The sequence below is a fragment of the Dreissena polymorpha genome, chromosome 2 (assembly GCF_020536995.1).
Source record: "Dreissena polymorpha isolate Duluth1 chromosome 2, UMN_Dpol_1.0, whole genome shotgun sequence".
Classification (NCBI taxonomy): domain Eukaryota; kingdom Metazoa; phylum Mollusca; class Bivalvia; order Myida; family Dreissenidae; genus Dreissena; species Dreissena polymorpha.
Genome location: NC_068356.1, coordinates 140,361,222 through 140,381,971, shown reverse-complemented (window position 1 = coordinate 140,381,971; position 20,750 = coordinate 140,361,222). Strand labels below are relative to the sequence as shown.

The 20,750-nt window shown below is 35.6% G+C and overlaps 1 protein-coding gene across 1 annotated transcript; it reads left to right on the top strand.

The window, feature by feature from the left end:
- Positions 1 to 2,499: 2,499 nt before the first annotated feature.
- Positions 2,500 to 16,109, top strand: LOC127869217 (uncharacterized). The gene is made up of 3 exons (XM_052411593.1): positions 2,500 to 2,785; positions 5,633 to 6,064; positions 13,797 to 16,109. Exons 2-3 carry the CDS (start codon positions 5,633 to 5,635, stop codon positions 14,037 to 14,039), a joined length of 675 nt encoding a protein of 224 aa, XP_052267553.1. The 5' UTR covers positions 2,500 to 2,785; the 3' UTR covers positions 14,040 to 16,109.
- The last annotated feature ends 4,641 nt before the right edge of the window (positions 16,110 to 20,750 follow it).

The following is a 20,750-nucleotide window of genomic DNA, read 5'->3' as shown; positions in this document are numbered from 1 at the left end:
ACTTGACATTGCAGACGACAGCAATAATGTTGCTTAAAGCACAGGTTTTACGTTACATACATGTATAATGAATGGTTATTATCACGCGGCTGTAAAAAAGGTGGAAATCAGTGCTTTAAATATACACGATGAAAATATACATGCACTGGAATTAAATTGGCACCGCATCAAATTGTTAACGGCTATTGTTTGTCACAACTTACTCGCAGTGCTTTCCACATGATTTTTAGATGCCCTGGGCCGTCATCAGTGGAGAGGGAGAGGGTAGCGAGATGAGCCCCCTCTGTACGTTATTAATGACGTTATTTTTATTCGCTACGACTCTTTAAGAAAAAAGCTATAAAGTCATGAATAACGACATATATTTCATTGCTGAACATCTTTTATCACGCATAGATACGCATAATCCCAACTCGATCGATTCCCCAATGCATCCGTGTCAGCCCAACTCGTATCCATTACTGCATACTTACTTCTTTTCCCGTCGCTTTTAATTGTTAGATAATTCCGTATATTCCATTTTTAAAAGTTAACTCAGTAAACTCAATAATTTCATAAACATAAACATTGGCCGTTTTTCTTAAGTAGGAAATACATTTTGGCATATGTGACAATTAACAGCTGTGATGAAATAATGTTCAATCGAGGAGGGGTTTTCCAACTGAACACACGTATGTCGCCTGACTTGCTATTCAATAAATACACCCACACTTTTCACGTCACTTTTGAACATGCCTGCATAATTTTCGCGCGCTTTTTATTGAGATTGAATCTAGAATTTGTTTATGTCGCGTTTACATTAAAATTCAGAAGCGTGTTTCGGATTACATTGTTTATGCCGATTTGAGAATTCGACAAAACATTTTAGTGGTATGTCATGAATTCAACTTTAATTTGTTAAAAAAAAAATTCGAGTCAAATAAATGATATCACTGTATTTTGCATACAATGCACAATGTCCACGAATGGAGCAAATGTTGGATACATTTCTTGTTCACAAAAATTTCAGTTGTCAGGGAGGGATCTCTCTATCTCTACGACAGCGTTATACCTCTACACCACTGTTTCCACTCATTCGTCGTCTGCATAATTTTACTGTAGCTAGTGCAGGCCTACGAGTGCTGTCGCGCATGCAAAGCGTGCGCTCTCAATGGCCAATATCGATTGTATACAACCACGCTCCGCCCAGCGTAGCTAAGGCAGACTTACTTGCAAAACTCAGCTACATTATTTGTCCGCTATCGCGTCCAAATAAAAATGCTAAATGTACCCTATTTCGATAGCATTGTGCAGAGGCTTTTTTATTGAAATTAATAATGTCGCGCGATAGGTTATACACAATGTAAATATTATGTTTCTATGTAATGTGTAATGCGTGTTTGGAGCCAAGCACTTATACACCCATCAGTTTAGCTTTAAAATGTTAACGATTAGCCTCTGAGTGTAACAGCAGATTTTTGGTTTTGATAATATCATTATTTGCAGATGTGTAGCTATGAGGAACAAAATCAGATAAGAAGATATGGTTAGATGCAACGAGCGATAAGCTTCTACAGCAAATGGACCGTTCCATATTGGGTAATATTGACTTTAATTGTTAAATTCATGTCAATGCACTAGCACAATGGAATGAATCTATTAATTAGCCAAAATGGTCATCCCTTTCTGTAAACAAACGCATTTTAAGTACTAATATGTGTTCATGACAGACACAATTATTTTATTTTCATATACATTGAATACCGCTGTCAAATACAGAAATGTATCGAAACACCACAGACCTTCCTGCACAACGTTTCACGAAATGTTCGCATTCAAGTAGACAAATGCTTACCTTCTAGCAATATGCATCGTGCATCATGCAAGAACTATTATAAGAAATATTATGTATTAATAAGGGGCTGATCGTGCTATGGGGTTAATTACACACACCAGACAGATCCAAAGTGTGCCTACAAACAAGAACATTTTTTATATGACAGGTGTGCGTATGTACTTATTAAAAATATAACTTTTTGACAGAACAAAGCTGCAATACCGTATAATATGGTATACTTTGCAATTGGAAAATAATGATTTTTGGCCTGGGGCTAAGCCCCTAGGCCAAAGTACTTAAACCGTTTTTTGGAATAAAGTGACTTGGCTGGCTGCCAAAACAACCGCGAATGAATGAATTTGGAAAAGTCCGATTTACCACTTGGCGGTCATTCATGCGCAATCAAAGAAGAGGGACCTATACAAACAAATAGGTCCCTGCAAAGAAGTTCTCAATAACCCGCATTGTGAATACAGAACATAACTATATAACATGAAAGTGTCATAGAACGTGTAATAAAATATTATTGAAGCAAAATTCCTAAGCATTGGATACGGCATAGGTTTTATATTGTTTGCATATTCATGCGAGAATCTCACTTCCGTTTTATCAAAGAAAATTCCATTTTGATGACGATGTGCTACGTTTCAAATCACGTGACCAATTAGTGGGTTTACTTTTAATAAAACGCAAAACAACCGTACAACTGTTAGCAATTATTGTATCTTTCTTTTTCTTTTACGATGATTTAAGAAATGTCTGCACAAGTGACGACGGTTGGGGTTTTTTGGTTGTGTAATTTGAATGTATTGGATTACGGCGAAATGTGTAAAAAGAGTGTGACTAGTGTCCACTTCTCGAAGAAGTTGACACTGGCTCGATGGACTGCCGACTGCGACAATCAAAGGCACGGTTGATCAGCTGTACAAAGGTGTAAAACCTCTTGTATCTTGATCATTTTGGTGAGAAGTAAGTAAAATCACTAAACATATTTTCTTCAAACTTGTACTCGTTGTTTATACTGACAACACATATTTGTTAAACATGTTGCACAAAATGGTGTCCAGTCATTACACCCCCTGGACGTTACACCCCTGGTCATTACACCCTCTAAGCCTGGACATTACACCCACCAAGATATTGATTAGATTAGAAAGGTGTAATCAACTTATGAACCACTAATTGGATTTGTCATGAAAGATGACACTGATGAGATGAATGGTTGCTCAAATTATTTAATTGAGCAGCCATCATTTAAAACATTAATTTTTATTTCACCAGAATGACTGTAACAATATGCATCTAAATAATAAATACTTTTTTTCAAGAATATACAGACAGAAAAAACTTGAAGAAATAAAAATAAAGATAAATAAAATAAATATTTAGAATAAACAAAACACAATCTTAATTCATATACATTTATTTTTATTTCACCATAATGTAATAATATGCATCTAAGTCATAAATAATGCAGACAGAAAAAACTTTGAAAACAAAATAAAATAATGATAAATAAAAAAAATATTTAGAATGAACAAAACACAATCTTAATTCATATACATTTATTTTTATTGCACCATAATGTTATTATATGCATATAAATTATAAATACTTTTTTCAAGAATATACAGACAGAAAAAACTTTGAAAATAAAATAAAAATAATGATAAATAAAAAAAAATATTTAGAATAAACAAAACACAATCTTAAATTTAAACATTTCTTTTTATTTCACCAAATGTAATAATATGCATCTAAATCATTAATACTTTTTTTCAGAAATATACAGACAGAAATAACTTGAAAATAAAATACAAATTATGATTGATTAAAAACAACTAAAATAATATTTCCAAGAAATCCCATTTCACTTTGAACAGTATATACACTTCGTGCTAGTGAGTTTTCACAATTCTAGACAATTTCTATACTTTATATTCAGCCGCACGTACAACCTACTCACTAATCTCAAGAGTCCCAATGTACTTTTTTATATTGAAACACAATTAACAGGAATCTGTCACTTACTGTAGCAATCAAAGCATGTTTTCACAGTTTATGGGAGGGCCCCAATTGGCACTAAGTCTGTGTATCTTTTATGGCCCCTAATAAACAGTTAGAGGGTCTTTGTCTGGCCCTAATGTGGCCCAAATAGGTCCAATGTTTATCTAAGTGGCCCAGTGTTACTGTTAGTTTAACAAACTGTGTTTCATAAATGATGACACAAAACTGTGTCAATGATTTAAAACACTAAATTAGGGCATGAGTCTTAATGCAACATAAATCAACTTAATTATTTGAATGATAACAAAAATATATATTACATGTATAATCCCTCATGTCTCCACCCATTTCCCTTTTCCTGCATAAATACCATTCTGTTACATATCATTTCATATTTATAGAAAAATAATATTTTTGTTAATAAAATGTAAATCATAAGACCATTATATTGAATTTCATTTATGTAAAAATAAGAAAGTATTATTAGGATTCCAAACTTTCCACATGATGTAGTTGGTTAAAATGTAACAAATTGTTTCTAATTATTAATAATTAATGGATATGTTTTTATAGAGACTAATAATTATATAAGTTATATAATTGTGTAGGTTAAAGTTTATAAATGAGTATTTACAAATATAAATTGGTCAATAATGGAGCAGCTAATACGCTTAAACCAAGTTGGTATTTTAAATTATTTATCAGTTACAAGGCCATTTGATAACAACGGAAAATGCCCTAAGGTCCAAAATTGCATGATGTCATGGAGCTCAAATTATATGGATCTACAATGTTTATAATAGGAAGAAAATGACTTACCGGTATCACCACATCTAATATGCTGCCATAATCCACAATTATCACATGAAACAGCAAAATCAGAACTAATAACACGCTTTTTTTACAATTTGAATCAATACACCAAAATATTTGTTTTGGGGGCATTTTGAAAGAGTAACAATGTATACCTATAGTATGATATTCTCTAAAATTGTTCCGGTATATACGGGGACAATGAGTAAAAACAATTTGCATTGAGTATTTGTCTTATTAACTTTGTTACCTTTGATGTTTTGATATTCTTTTGCCACGACATAAAGATGCAATATTCTTTAGAATTAATAAAATCAAACTACAACATCTTCTTATGAATTTTAATAATAATGGTGTGAACAAACTCCTTTAATTTCAGGTGTTATTATTACACTTTGATAATTAACAATTTATTTGAAAAGACCAAAGAAAAATGTTTTTCACACCAAAAAATTGTTATTTCCCAATTAACACTGCACATCAATAAGACAGACATACAGACAAACAAACAATAAAAAACACTTGGACAGACCCCCATTGGACACACATTAAAGCAGAAACATCATTAATCAAGTGAAGTGTGCCCCATGGTAGGTATGATCACACCTTAGTAACCTAATCAATTATGTTTACATGTTGGTGGGTGTAGTGTCCAGGCTTAGTGGGTGTAATGACTAGGGGTGTAACGTCCAGGGGGTGTAACGACTGGAAATCCACAAAATAGTGGGCAGTATTTTCACAGTTATGCCCCTTTTCAACTCAGCAAATTTCTTTAAAAATGCAGCTATCTCCTTCAATATAAGGACATTTTCTTCAAACTTGCAATAGGTTTTTATACAGACGAGGCATATTTGTATGAAAAGTTACATAAATATTTGGGCAATATTTTTCAGTTATCGAGTTATGCTAGGGCAACAAACAACTGCAGTTAAGCGTTGGCACCCACAAGCAGTACTCTTGTTTGATAAATTACATTTGTTCTATATATCTTTGCAGATGTCAACCTTAGAAGAAATCATGAACATGGACCAAAGCATGCCCTATGACAAGTCTGCAAGGGGCAGAGTTGTGTTTGCAAGCAGTCCAGAGACATATACTAATGCCAATGGTGAGACAAAGCAGTCAAAGTCTGTTGCTATAGCAGATGACAAAAAAGCTGTGAAAGTTGTGTCGTATGACCCAACCCAATTCAACAAACTTATTGAAGGTAAAACAATAATGTTGAGAAATTTCATCCGAAGGGATGGGTATATCATTCTAACCCGAACATCTAGACTGTTCCCAACACAAGAAATTGAAGTCCCTGACAGCAGAGTACAAGAGGGTAAGGCTCTTGTCAATCCACCAGCGGCTCCTATGGTTTCATTGAGAGAAGCACTAAGGTCACCTCCAAAAACCAAAACAACTGTTTGCGGGAAAGTCATTCAGGTATTTATATTACTTCTTTTCATTGGCTTATAATTTCATTATACCCCCACAAACGAAGTTAAAGGGGGTATATAGGAGTCTTGTCTGTCTGTCCATCTGATCTGTATTGGTTGTCCGCTCTCTTACTCGAATTGTTTTCATCCGATCTTCAACAAACTTGGTCAGAAATTTTATCTAGATGTCTAGGTCAAGTTCGAATATGGGTCATGCCGGGTCAAAAAACGAGTTCACGGGGTCACATACAGCATGTTGTATGCTCTCAAATTCAAGTAGTTTTCATCCAATCTTCACCAAACTTAATCATAAGTTGTATCTATATGATGTCTAGGCCAAGTTCCAGTCTTGGTATTATTTTTTTGAGGCACTAGCTTGATCAGACTACCAGCTTGGAAATTTCAATAGCCCGAATCAATTCTTACTAGCCCGAATTAGAGTTATAATTCTGTAACATTTGTAAATATGTTAGTCTTGGACCTAATCCAATCCATCCGGTAATAATACTAGTGAAAGTGTCTAGAGAGATCAACTTACTACACTGTTCAATAAGCATCTACTCAATGAGTGCCCAATGGGGATTACCGATTTACTTCTGAATAGGCTTCTATAGCAGGGGTGTCAATTGTCCCAAATGTGAAATCTGGAAAATAAGACTGAGGGTCAAGTGTCGCACGTCCCCAACCACAATAAAGGGCAGAGCCCTTCATCTTTCTAGTTGCAATTACTGGTTAACCCTTTCAGTGCGGGAACCGAATTTTGAAGGCCTTTCAGGGGTGGCGAAATCTCAAAAAACTATACTTGTCCACGGACAACCATTTAGGAAATTTGACTTGTCCGTTGCTGAACTACACTTGTCCGTTAATGTTTATATAAATTATAAAAGTATTTATTAATAAATAAAAAACAATGTGGAATATACCAAAATGAATATGATTTGCTAGTTTTGTTTATAGTTGTATTTCAATAGTACATTCATGATAGCAGTATATTATAAACAATATAAAGACTTTCTAAAACTTAATCTTGCAAAGCTAGTGTTATTAAAACATGTTTTTAACATGACATCGTAATCTTAACAAATTAAACTAGTTCAATATGTCGACCTCATCAGACTGAGGCTCTGCGCCGCTACTGGTAGTTAGATTATCATCACCTGGTAACCATTGAAAATCTGTGAGCCAAGTTTCTTGAAAAGTTCTGGTGCGTTTACTTAGATCATATTTTTTATCATGATCTTTCTTAGTTTTTTTGGGAGGTGGACTGCTCAAAGCTTTGGGTTTCTGCTTCGTTGTTGAAGATTTAAAAAAACTAAATGTTCCATTTTTACAATAAAAGTCGCCTTAAATAACAAGGTAGACCGTGTTTTGATTATCTAACTTTAATACTTTTTATTTCCCTCTGATTGTAAAAATATAGAAACCAGTCTGTACACTGTCTAACAGTTGGGCTGAATGTTTAAAATGCGGCATGCTCCTGGTCTCTTATAGAATAAGGGAGATCACTGCGCAGGAGAGTGCTCGTATTTTAGCTTGATTGCTCCGCAAATAGCACTGACGATGTAATCACTTGTCAGCATCCGGTTTTGTAAAACTTAATTACGGCTTTAATATAATATATTTTTTTGTATACCTGGACCCAACTTTTAAAAAACTTGTTGTCCACGGACAACTGAATTGAAAAAAATCAGTTGCCCAGGCACGCAAATGTACGACTCGGGCAACTCGGACATTTGATGTCGCCACCCCTGCCTTTGCAAACAGTTTGGATCCAGATGAGACGCCACAGAACGTCCATCAGGATCCAAACTATTTGCTATTCTGATAATATTCTTTGAAAAAAATCAAAGAAAATGCTAATTTTAGAAATTCAGCAGACAACATTTTAGCAGACGACAAATTTCCCATCATGCAAAGGGTAAATATGTATTTTTTAATCTGATATTGTCAACTATTTGTTACACATCAACTTAAACTGGTAACTCAAGGATACAATGCAAAATAGTATAAACCAGACCATTCGTATCACCGCATCTGTATTCGTCATTGTATAGAAAATGTTATAAAGAAAGTCGAAAATAAAAAATAAAATAATTAACATCGACGAAAAACACTGTATCCAAAAAAAGAATGCCCGAAAGATGTATGTGTTTTGCACATGAAGTAAATGTGCATATCGTTTAATTTCAGACAATGAAAACAAATTTCTTTAATCCGTAATAAATAGATAATATTGTTAGCATTAGCTTTTCAATATGTTAAGCTGATAGTGCAGTGCTTTACTTTGCAAATCGATCACTTAAAATATTTTAAGATGGTGGACATTGTAAGATTTTAGGAAAGTAGCAAGGACTTTTCGTCAGTTATCGTTCATGTATGGCCATCACCAGCCAATCAAAAATCAATAAATAAAAACCTGGGCACAATCGGTACCGAACAAACAATTTCTGGAATGCCGAGGAAGCTATAACAATAGGAAGCTATTTCGGCCATGTAACTAAGTTCAAACACGAAAAAAGCACTTATACGATCGGGCTACTGGCTTGGAATTTTAACTCGACAGACGCAAAAATCATAACTCGATCATCAGTCGAGTGTAATCCAAGACTGAAGTTCGAATGTGGGTCATGCCAGGTCAAAAACTAGGTCACAGGGTCACTTAGTGCGTTTTTCAACATTCATCAAGGTGCTTTTGTGAAGGCAACATGCAAAACATTCTGTGTCCATACAGCATGTGGGGGTTTTTATCACGTCTGTGACAAAGCTCTAGTTTTCTCAGTTGTAAACCTAATTTAATTATACTTCCTAATAACACAGTATTTTGTGGAGTTGGAATAGGACATCAATATGGGACTATATTGTTTTTTCAACAGTGCATAATCATAATATGCAGTTTTACATGTTGTATTGATTTAGTTTAACAAATAATAATTAAAATAGATACTTTCATATATAATAGCATCATTTAAAATGTTTTTTTTTACAAAACTGTTTGTTATGTCTCCCACTTAAGTAGTGGGGGACATATTGTTTTTGCCCTGTCTGTTGGTCTGTCTGTTGGTCTGTTTGCGCCAACTTTAACATTTTGCAATAACTTTTGCTATATTGAAGATAGCAACTTCATATTTAACATACATGTGTATCTCATGAAGCTGCACATTTGAGTGGTGAAAGGTCAAGGTCATCCTTCAAGGTCAAAGGTCAAATATATATGGCCAAAATTGCTCATTTTATGAATACTTTTGCAATATTGAAGATAGCAACTTGATATTTGGCATGCATGTGTATCTCATGGAGCTGCACATTTTGAGTGGTGAAAGGTCAAGGTCATCCTTCAAGGTCAGAGGTCAAATATATGTGGCCCAAATCGCTTATTTTATAAATACTTTTGAAATATTGAAGATAGCAACTTGATATTTGGCATGCATGTGCATCTCATGGAGCTGCACATTTTAAGTGGTGAAAGGTCAAGGTCATCCTTCAAGGTCAGAGGTCAAATATATGTGGCCCAAATCGCTTATTTTATGAATACTTTTGCAATATTGAATATAGCAACTTGATATTTGGCATGCATGTGTATCTCATGGAGCTGCATATTTTGAGTGGTGAAAGGTCAAGGTCAAGGTCATCCTTCATAAGGTCAAGGTCATTCTACAAAGTCAAACGTCATATAGGGGGACATTGTGTTTCACAAACGGATCTTGTTTTTTTAATAATTTTCATAAAATGAAACTGTCCATGCCACACACAGTTGAAAACTACAATTAAAATGAACTTAAAGCTTAATAAGCAATATCCTATTACTTATCAAGCTTGAAGTTTAAATAAATCATTACAAACATAAATTTAATACATGAAAGGAACAGTTTTGTTTTAGAATATCAACAACACAATGTCCATTCCCAGTTTGATGTCTAATTCCAAATTCACATAATACAGTGTACTTATAATACCTTTGGAATTGGTTGCAAAACATGTCTAATTATTGCGATGGCGCTCATTTCATTTAAGTCCCCTAATGTGTTCCATACAAAATTACATAGTAGATTACTGTATAAATATGCACCAACATGTTAAACCTGTTCAAACATGGTTACAAAATAGTCATCTGCCATATTTTGGATGGTGATTTTATGCATTTGTAACTAGCACATTTACCTTACACCGAACACAAAAACATGTATGTTTCCGGTTACACACTCAAAACAATGAGGGTCAGTAGGTTCGGATATTTTTTTATATTTGGTTCGAAAATGTTTGGAATTATTAGATGTTCGTACTCATATTGTACCAACATGATTCAAATAATATAAATCAAAGTTACGAACAAAACAAATCAAGGTATTACAGATGCTGACCATCTTGTGATAATCAAGTACTGTTTCACACTGGAGGTTACCGCACAAAACAAATCAAGATATTACCGATACTGACCTTCTTGTGATAATCAAGTTCTGTTTCACACTGGTGTATTAACATTTTTAAACAAGTCAGGTTGTATTAGATATAAACATGACTGTGCCTTGTCATTGGAATTTTTTCCCCTACCCTGAATTCCAAAATGGTGGAAGATAATGGCAGCTCTGCCTTCTTGTCAAGCCACTACGCTTGAGCAGTCGGCCGTTTTCAAAGATAGCGGCGTGGTTTAAAGTTCAGGCCTTTAAAGATCTACATAGGGACCAAATAGTGTCAAACAATATCGTTGTTGTCCACTCGCGATTTTTTTATAAAAGAATTGCAGTCACGGGTAAACTCTTGACGGTCGATCGGGTAACCGGAAATAAACATAATTTTTCGTTAGGCCTTATACAATTAACGCTCCATAAAAACAGCTTGTAATTACTAATCTTAACCCTTTTACACTCCATTTTTAGCTCATCTGAGCAAAACATACTCATGGTGAGCTATTGTGATCGCCATTTGTCTGTCATGCATCATGCAGCGTCAACATTAACCTTGTTTACACTCTAGAGGCTACATGTATTGTCCATTCTTTATGAAACTTGTCTGTGGGTGTGTCTGTCCAAAAATGCTGCATCGCGTGAACCTCGAAATTGCTTGAGCTAAAGACATGCAACTTAACAGGAATATTGGTCAGCATGTTGTATATCCTTCAAGTCATGCACACCATTACTGTCAGCTGTTGTCATTTTGCTAATAACTCAATATGTATGTAATCATGTTATACAGGATGAAGAAGAGGGCGACATCCTGGTAGGAAAGTCGAAAAGTCCGTCAAAGATGAGAACAATTTACATACAGGATGAAACGGTGGACAGAGTAAAAGTGGCTTTGTGGAGAAACACTAACAAAAACGTCAGAACTGGGGATTTCGTCAAAATCACTTATTTGACAATACACACTTACCAAACAAAGTACACAACTAAAACCAGCTTCAATTCTACCTACACAACTTCAGTTACTGTAAGTAAACATTTTGACTGCATACTTTAAGGATTTTTCAAATAATTTAGCTAAGATGCACTAATGGTGGGCAGAACACCATGACAAGTTGCCTATTTTTGTGCCCCCCCCCCCCAAAAAAAAACCATGTCCGTCTGTTTGCTGTTCTTCCGTGCGTCTGAAAAAAGTTTGTGATATGCATATCTACACTTATTGCTTAACATGTAAATTTGTGCACCTGTGGTTTTTCATTTGATTTCAATATCTGAAAGCAGAGTAATGGCTCTCGACTTAGTAAAATTATACTTAATAAAGTTTGCGCATATCTATTAAAGTATAAGGCGTACAGTCTTGACACTTCAAGAAAGAAAAGACCTACAGTCACTGTCTTGAAACTTTTTAGCATTATTGCTCACTATGTGAAGTTGTGCATCTGAGTTTTATTTAGTTTTGTTTCAATTGGTAAAGCAGAGTTGTAACCCCTGACTTAGTAGAATTATACTTAAAAGAGTTTATTCCTACAGTCCCGAAACTTAATAGGCTTGTTGCTCATCATGTGAAGATTCGCGCCATGTAACATTTATGGCCCTTGGTTAATTTATGTTGCTTTTAATATGAGAGACTTAAGACTTGTAAGATTTTTGCTAATCATGTAAATAATAAGCTGTGAAGGGAGGCACCCGTGTCCTATGGACACTTTTCTAGTCTATGTCAAGTCAATGCTAAATGTCACCTGTTGTTATTGTATAAAACTTTAAAAGCCAATGTAAAAGGCCTACTAAAGGTATCTTGTTCCTGAGTAAAAGTATGTTCTATTTAGGTTTTTCCCAAATTCTAGATTTCACAACACATTCCTTCCCATTTGAAAGAATCCATCCAGTACCTTCCCCAAAATTTTTTGAAATCCCCGAGTTGCTCTGTCTAGACATAAAAATTAATTAGTATTCTTATAAAAAATCAATCTGATTCTACACAAGATTATCACGATTTAATTTAATTCAATTTAAGAAGCGTTCGACATTGTGTGGCTGACTTTAGATCACTTGCCTCTCACAGATGTAGGTTCCATCCTCGCTCTGGGAGTTGAATTTTTATGCCCCCCTTCAAAGAAGAGGGGGTACATTGTATATTGCTTTGCACATGTCTGTCGGTCGGTCGGTCCGTCCACCAGGTGGTTTCCGAATGATAACTCAAGAACACTTGAATCTAGGATCATGAAACTTCATAGGTACATTGATCTTGACTCGCAGATGACCCCTATTGATTTTGAGGTCTCTAGGTCAAAGGTCAAGGTCACAGTGACCCGAAATAGTAAAATGGTTTCCACATGATAACTCAAGAACGCTTAGGCCTAGGATCATGAAACGTGATAGGTAGATTGATCATGACTCGCAAATGACCCCTATTGATATTCAGGTCACTAGGTCAAAGGTCAAGGTCACAGTAACCCGAAATAGTAAAATGGTTTCCTGATGATAACTCAAGAACACTATGGCCTAGGATCATGAAACTTAATAGGTAGATTGATCATAACTTGCAGATATCCCCTATTGACTTTCAGGTCACTAGGTCAAAGGTCAAGGTCACAGTGACCCGAAATGGTAAAATGGTTTCCAGATGATAACTCAAGAACGCTTATGCCTAGAATCATGAAACTTCGTAGGTAGATTGATAATGGCTGGCCGATGACCCCTATTGATTTTCAGGTCACTAGGTCAAAGGTCACGGTCACGGTGACCCAAAATAGTGAAATGGTTTTCGAATGATAACTCAAGAACGCTTATGCCTAGGATCATGAAACTTCATAGGTACATTGATCATGACTCGCAGATGACCCTTATTGATTTTCAGGTCACTAGGTCAAAGGTCAAGGTCACGGTGACCCCAATAGTAAAATGGTTTCCGGTTGATAACTGAAGAACGCTTATTCCTAGGATCATGAAACTTGATAGGTAGATAGATCATGACTTACAGATGACCCCTATTGATTCTGGATGACAACTCAAGAACGCTTATGGCTAGGATCATGAAACTTCATAGGTACATTGATCATGACTGGCAGATGACCCCTATTGATTTTCAGGTCACTAGGTCAAAGGTCAAGGTCACAGTGACAAAAAACTTCCACCCAAGTGCCCGCTCATGAAATGCTCAAGGGGACCTTGGGTCTTTCTCCACCATGACAAGCGGGAAAAGGCGCCATATAGCCATTAAACGTGTCAATGCGACGTTAAAACAAACAAACAACTTCTATTGTTTTGTTAATGTCTGATGCTGCCTTATCCTTGAAAAGTAATGTTTGTATTGCCATATGAAATATTTCCTTATTTTTCCAGAAAGTCGAACCACCAACTGTACATGTGACACTTACAGTAATTAGTGCCTGTGCACAAGATGACGTTACAGAACTTCTCCTCAGTGATGACTCTGTGAGGGCAATTCCTTCACAATTATTAATGGCTGCCCTTCCACAAGAACTTGAAGAAGTATTAGATCCAGAATCTTTCTTTGCAGAGCGAAAAACAAACTTAAGACTGCAATTAAAAGGATCGGAAGTACTTTCAGTGAAACTTCAGTAAACTGTTATACATATACATGACATTATTCAGCATTCCTAGTTTACCATGTTTTCCCTAGTGTTTTTTTTTATAAATCTCCTACTTTTTCATACATTCTACAACAAGCTCCTACTTCTCCTAGTTATGCCCCCCTTCAAAGAAGGGGGATATTGCTTTGCACATGTTGGTGTGTTGGTCTGTCCGTCCGTCCACCACATGATTGTCAGATGATAACTCAAGAACGCTTAGGCCTAGGATCATGAAACTTCATACGTACATTGATCATGACTGGCAGATGACCAACTATTGATTTTGAGGTCAATGGTCACAGGTGAAGGTCATAGTGACTGGAAATAGGAAAATGGTTTTTAAATGATGACTCCAGAATGCTTACGCCTAGGATCATGAAACTTAATAGGGACATTGGTCATGACCAGCAGATGACCCCAACTGATTTTCAGGTCAATAGGTCAAAGGTCAAGGTCACAGTGACCTGAAACAGTAAAATGGTTGAATGGAAATAGCAAAATGGTTTCCAAATGATAACTCAAGAAAGCTTTGCCTTATGCCTGGGATCATGAAACTTCATAGGGGCATTGATCATAACTGGCAGATGACTCTTATTTATTTTCAGGTCACTAAATCAAAGGTCACAGTGAAACGAGACAGTAAAGTGGTTTACTGGAAATAGGAAAATGGTTTCCAGATGATAACTCAAGAAGGCTTACGCCTGGTATCATGAAACCATCACCACCTCCACCACCACCTCAGTGACAAAAAACGTATTCACACAATAGCTGCCATTACAACTGACAGCCCATATGGGGGGCTTGCATTTTTTATAAACAGCCCTTGTTCTTTTTCAAGTAACAAGTCTTAAAAACTTTTAATGGGCAAAAAAATAATTTGATTTTGTTAATTTGATGTCACCTGGATATGTATACATGTATTCATAGGGTTTTAAATATAGTTGTGTTTGCTGTAGGTATAATTTCTTGATTTTGACATTTGCAAAGATTGCCAATATACAACATGAAGAAGTGATTAGGCAAAATTATTTTTACAATACTTGAGGCTGGACCCTACACATTCAGTTTAATTGGGTCTAGCCACTCATTAGTTATCAATAAGAAAGCAGGGAAATTTAATATTTGAGTTTCATCTACAGATCATGTGATGTAGCATTTATAGGTACAGGAAAAGACTCGACCTTGTATAAATGCAAAGGATCTTTCAGTTATAAAATTAGAAGTTATAAAATTAAAAACAAGCTTGATCTTGTAAACAGAAAATCATTCATTGAGTACACGACTTTCCATTGATTAAATCTGGAACTCCTAACTTAAATTCTTCTAATTCATCATGTATGCTACTGGTTTCTCTTATATGATCCATAAGAATACTTGTAACATAATCAATGACTTGGTGCATATTTGAGGATGTTGATTGCAATCCGCAGTCAATAAATTTGTTTGGTAGCATGTTATATTTAATACCTGACATACAGTTGTCCATTCTTATAAATGGTTAGTTTATTCATGTGATCAGCAAGAAAATTGACATGATCCATTGTTGTAGTGCCGAAAAGTCCTTTTGAAAGTTTATCTATGAAAAGCAAAAGTGCACTTTTACTTCTAGATTAGATTATGGTTGATTAAAGAATAAGGCTCAATACTCAAATTGTACACTTGTATTTTGCTCCTCTTCATTTCTGAGGCTTTTTATTCGAGTCATCATGTGAGATAACATGTGACACGATTGATTGTTCACTTAACAAGCTGGAAGTGCAGACACATCAAATTATTTTGTGTTCCCTTCAATTCATGATGTTTATTTATTAAAAGGGTGTTATTTTCAACTGCTAATATGTAAAGGTGATTTTCCTGTAAAAGACTATTTTTCGTCTTAACCATTTGAAAATTTAAGTGCATTTGCCTTTGTTATTTAGCCCTTTTACATTTACAATACATATGTTAATATTCATTCAAAAGACAGAGAATTACATGATACTATTCTTGTTCCAAACATTTAAAAATCATTTTGTAGAACTAGATTATTAGTTAATACTTCATTATGCAAAGTTATATTAAGCTTTGATGTTTAAAACCATCAACTTCCATGTTCTACAAGTTGTTAATGAATTGTGTTCATTAAATTCATCTCAGCACTAAATACTTGTTCATTTTTATGCCCCCCTTGGAAGAAGAGGGGGTATATTGCTTTACTCATGTCGGTCGGTATGTCGGTCTGTTGGTCTGTCGGTCCATCCACCAGGTGGTTGTCAGATGAAAACTCAAGAACGCTTGGGCCTAGGATCATGAAACTTCATAGGTTCATTGATCATGACTCGCAGATGACCCCTATTGATTTTGAGGTCACTAGGTCAAGGTCACGGTGACCCGAAATAGTAAAATGGTTTTTGAATGATAACTCAAGAACGCATACGCCTAGGATCATGAAACTTCATGGGTAGATTGATCATGACTCGCAGATGACCCCTATTGATTTTTAGGTCAAAGGTCAAGGTCACGTAGACCCGAAATAGTAAAATGGTTTCCGGATGATAACTCAAAAATGCATACGCCTAGGATCATGAAACTTCATGGGTAGATTGATCATGACTCGCAGATGACCCCTATTGATTTTGAGGTCACTAGGTCAAAGGTCAAGGTCACGGTGACCCGAAATAGTAAAATGGTTTTCAGATGATAACTCAAGAACGCATATGCCTAGGATCACGAAACTTCACAGGTAGATTGATCATGACTCGCAGATGATCCCTATTGATTTTGAGGTCACAAGGTCAAAGGTCAAGGTCACGGTGACCCGAAATAGTAAAATGATTTTCGGATGATAACTCAAGAACGCTTTTGCCTAGTTTTCGATGTGTTGGTAACTCTGCCCTGCCTTCATTTAGATTGATCTCGGTATTATTTATAAACATTTCATTATCATAAGCACTTTGCTTTTTGAGTGGTTACTCCTCCGTTGTTATATAAATAATTTAGTGAAAATGTTAAATGTGTTAAAATATTGTTCCAAAATATTTTATAACACTCAATAGTGATGCCATCAGATTCCGGACTTTTGTTATTTGGCATTTCTTAACGAGCTTGTCAATATTCATATTCAGTTTGTAATCCTTCACATACTTGTTATTCCACTTCCTTTAAAGCATGATGTGTTATTTTAAAGAGGTTGTTATTTTCGACATTCTTTCGTTTATAGTGTTTCGCAAAATAGGCTTCTTCTATTATATGACTTTTATTTGTTATGCCTTTGCCATTAACTACTAGTCTGTGTATAGTTTTGTGTTTGCTACTACGTTTTAAAATGTTTGCACAGTATTTTGTATTGTTTTCATTGTGTTCAACATGCTGTGCCCGTGCTCAAAGTAATATGCCATTGAGGTGTGTGTGATAAATTCCTTCTATTTTTTTTTGTGTGTGAAAATTTCCTTCTTCAATGGAGGTGGTATAATTTGTGTTTCTTTTATGCATCTGTTTTTCAAGTGCTTCAATGACTTTTATGGCTTCATTTTCAAGTTTGTGTTTCTTTTTTTTTTTTAGCTTACCTGAGCACAACGTGCTCATGGTGAGCTTTTGTGATCGCCTTTTGTGTGTCGTCTGTGGTGCAGCGTCAACATTTACCTTGTTAACACTTTAGAGGTCACATTTATTGTCCAATCTTCATGAAACTTGGTCAGAACATGTGTCACATTAATATCTTGGACGAGTTTGAAAATGCTTCTTGTCGTTGAAAAACCTGCGTGCCAGGGGGTGTGGCAGTTTTCCTAATATGGCTTTTATAAAACCTTGTTTAAGACTCTAGAAGTTATATTTTTTGTCCAATCATCATGAAACTTGGTCGGAACATGTGTTCCAATAAAATATTTGACAAGTTCAAAAATGATTCCGGTTGGAAGAAAAACATGGCCGCCAAGGGGCGGGGCAGTTTTCCTATTATGGCTATAGTAAAACTTGTTCACACTGTAGAAGTCAAATTTATTGTCCAATCTTCATGAAACTTAGTCAGAACATTTGTTCTAATGATATCTTAAACGAGTTCGAATATGGTTCCAATTGGTTGAAAAACATGGCTGCCAGGTGGCGAGGCAGTTTTTCCTTAAATGGCTACAGTAAAACCTTATTAACACTCTAGAAGTCACATTTTTAGTCCCTCACAACATGTTTCCCAGTAAAATCTTAAACGAGTTTGAAAATGGTTCCAGTTGAATGAAAAACATGGCCGCCAGTGGTCGTGGCAGTTTTCCTTATATAGCTTTAGTGTAAAGTAAATTTTCAACATTCTTTCGTTTATAGTGTTTCGAAAAATAGGCTTCTTCTATTATTTGACTTTGATTTGTTATGTCTTTGCCATTAACTACTAGTCAGTGTATAGTTTTGTGTTTGTTTCTACGTTTTAAAATGTTGTACAGTATTTTGTATTGTTTTGATTGTGTTTAACATGCTGTGCCCGTGCTAAAAGTATTATGCCATTGAGGTGTGTGTGATAAATACCTACTATTATCATTTTTATGTCCCCCACTATAGTAGTGGGGGACATATTGTTTTTGCCCTGTCTGTTGGTCAGTTGGTTTGTTTACGCGAACTTTAACATTTTGCAATAACTTTTGCTATATTAAAGATAGCAACTTCATATTTGGCATGCATGTGTATCTCATTAAGCTGCACATTTTGAGTGGTGAAAGGTCAAGGTCATCATTCAAGGTCAGAGGTCAAATATATGTGGCCAAAATCGCTCATTTTATGAATACTTTTGCAATATTGCAGATAGCAACTTGATATTTGGCATGCATGTGTATCTCATGGAGCTGCACATTTTGAGTGATGACAAGTCAAGGTCATCCTTCAAGGTCAGAGGTCAAATATATGTGGCCCAAATCGCTTATTTTATAAATAATTTTGCAATATTAAAGATAGCAACTTGATATTTGGCATGCATGTGTACCTCATGAAGCTGCACATTTTGAGTGGTGACAGGTCAAGGTCATCCTTCAAGGTCAGAGGTCAAATATATGTGGCCCCAATCGCTTATTTTATGAATACTCTTGCAATATTGAAGATAGCAACTTGATATTTGGCATGCATGTGTATCTCAAGGAGCTGCACATTTCATTTTTGTAAGAATTTCCTTCTACAATGGAGGTGGTATAATTTGTGTTTCTTCTGTTTTTCAAGATCTTCAGTGACTTTTATGGCTTCATTTTCAAGTTTGTGTGTTACTTTTTTTATTAGCTTACCTGAGCACAACTTTCTCATGGTGAGCTTTTGTGATCGCCTTTTGTGCGTCGTCTGTCATGCAGCGTCAACATTAACCTTGTTAACACTTTAGAGATAACATTTATTGTCCAATCTTCATGAAACTTGGTCGAAACATGTGTCCCATTAATATCTTGGAGGAGTTTGAAAATGCTTCTTGTCGTTGAAAAACCTGCGTGCCAGGGGACGTGGCAGTTTTCCTAATATGGCTATTATAAAACATTGTTAAGACTCTAGAAGTTACATTTTAATCATCATGAAACTTGGTCAGAACATGTGTCCCAATGAAATCTCTCACAAGCTCAAAAATGGTTCCGGTTGGAAGAAAAACATGGCTGCCAGGGGGCAGGGCAGTTTTCCTATTATGGCTATAGTAAAACTTGTTCACACTGTAAAAGTCAAATTTATGGTCCAATCTTCATGAAACTTAGTCAGAACATTTGTTCTAATGATATCTTGGACGAAATCAATTATGGTTCCAATTGGTTGAAAAACATGGCTGCCAGGTGGCGTGCCAGTTTTTCCTTAAATGGCTATAGTAAAACCTTGTTAACACTCTAGAAGTCACATTTTTAGTCCGTCAAAACATGTTTCTCAAGAAAATCTTCAACGCGTTCGAAAATGGTTCCAGTTGAATGAAAAACATAACCGCCAGTGGTCGTGGCAGTTTTCCTTATATAGCTTTAGTGTATAGTAAAACCTTTTTAACACTCTAGAAGTCACATTTATTGTCCAATCTTCATGAAACTTAGTCAGAACATTTCTACAACCCATAACTCTGATGAGTTTGAAAATGGTTCTGGTCTGTTGAAAAACATGGCTGCCAGGTGGCGGGCCAGTTTTCCTTACATGGCTATAGTAAAACCTTGTTATAACGCTAAAAGTCACATTTGTGGTCCAATGCTTATGAAACTTGGTCAGAATATTTGTACTTATGATATCTGGGCTCAGATAGAAAATGGTTTAGGTCCGTTTAAAACATGGCCGCAAGGGGGCGTGGCATTTTTCTTAATATGGCTATTTAGTAATGTTAACACTAGAAGTCGCAATAATTATCCAATCTTCATGAAGCTTGATCAGAACATTTATTCTAACAATAGCTCAGCTGAGTTTGAAAATGGTTAAAATACGTTGAAAAATATCGCCGCCCGGAAGGGGGGGGGCAGTTGTCCTTATATGGCTTTATTGAAAACTTGTTCACGCTATATTAGCCTCATTTATTGGCCAATCTACATGAAACTTGGTCAAAACATTATTTTGTCCCAATGAAATCTTAGCGAAGATTGAAAATGGGTCATATGAGCTTAAAAACTAGGTCACTAGGTCAAATATAAAAAAAAAACTTGTTGAAAGTCACTTTTTTGGTCTAATCTTCATGAATCAGCTTGCATTTGTCCAGAATAGTCTAGTACCTTTTGCTCTCAGGTGAGCACCTTAGGGCCTAACAGCC

What these genes read in the sequence shown, in the direction of transcription:
- LOC127869217 (XM_052411593.1), top strand. Translation starts at nt 5,633, where the DNA reads ATGTCAACCTTAGAAGAAATCATGAACATGGACCAAAGCATGCCCTAT. An exon ending in TTTGCGGGAAAGTCATTCAG is followed by an intron (nt 6,065 to 13,796) that starts GTATTTATATTA and finishes TTATTTTTCCAG; the next exon opens with AAAGTCGAACCACCAACTGT.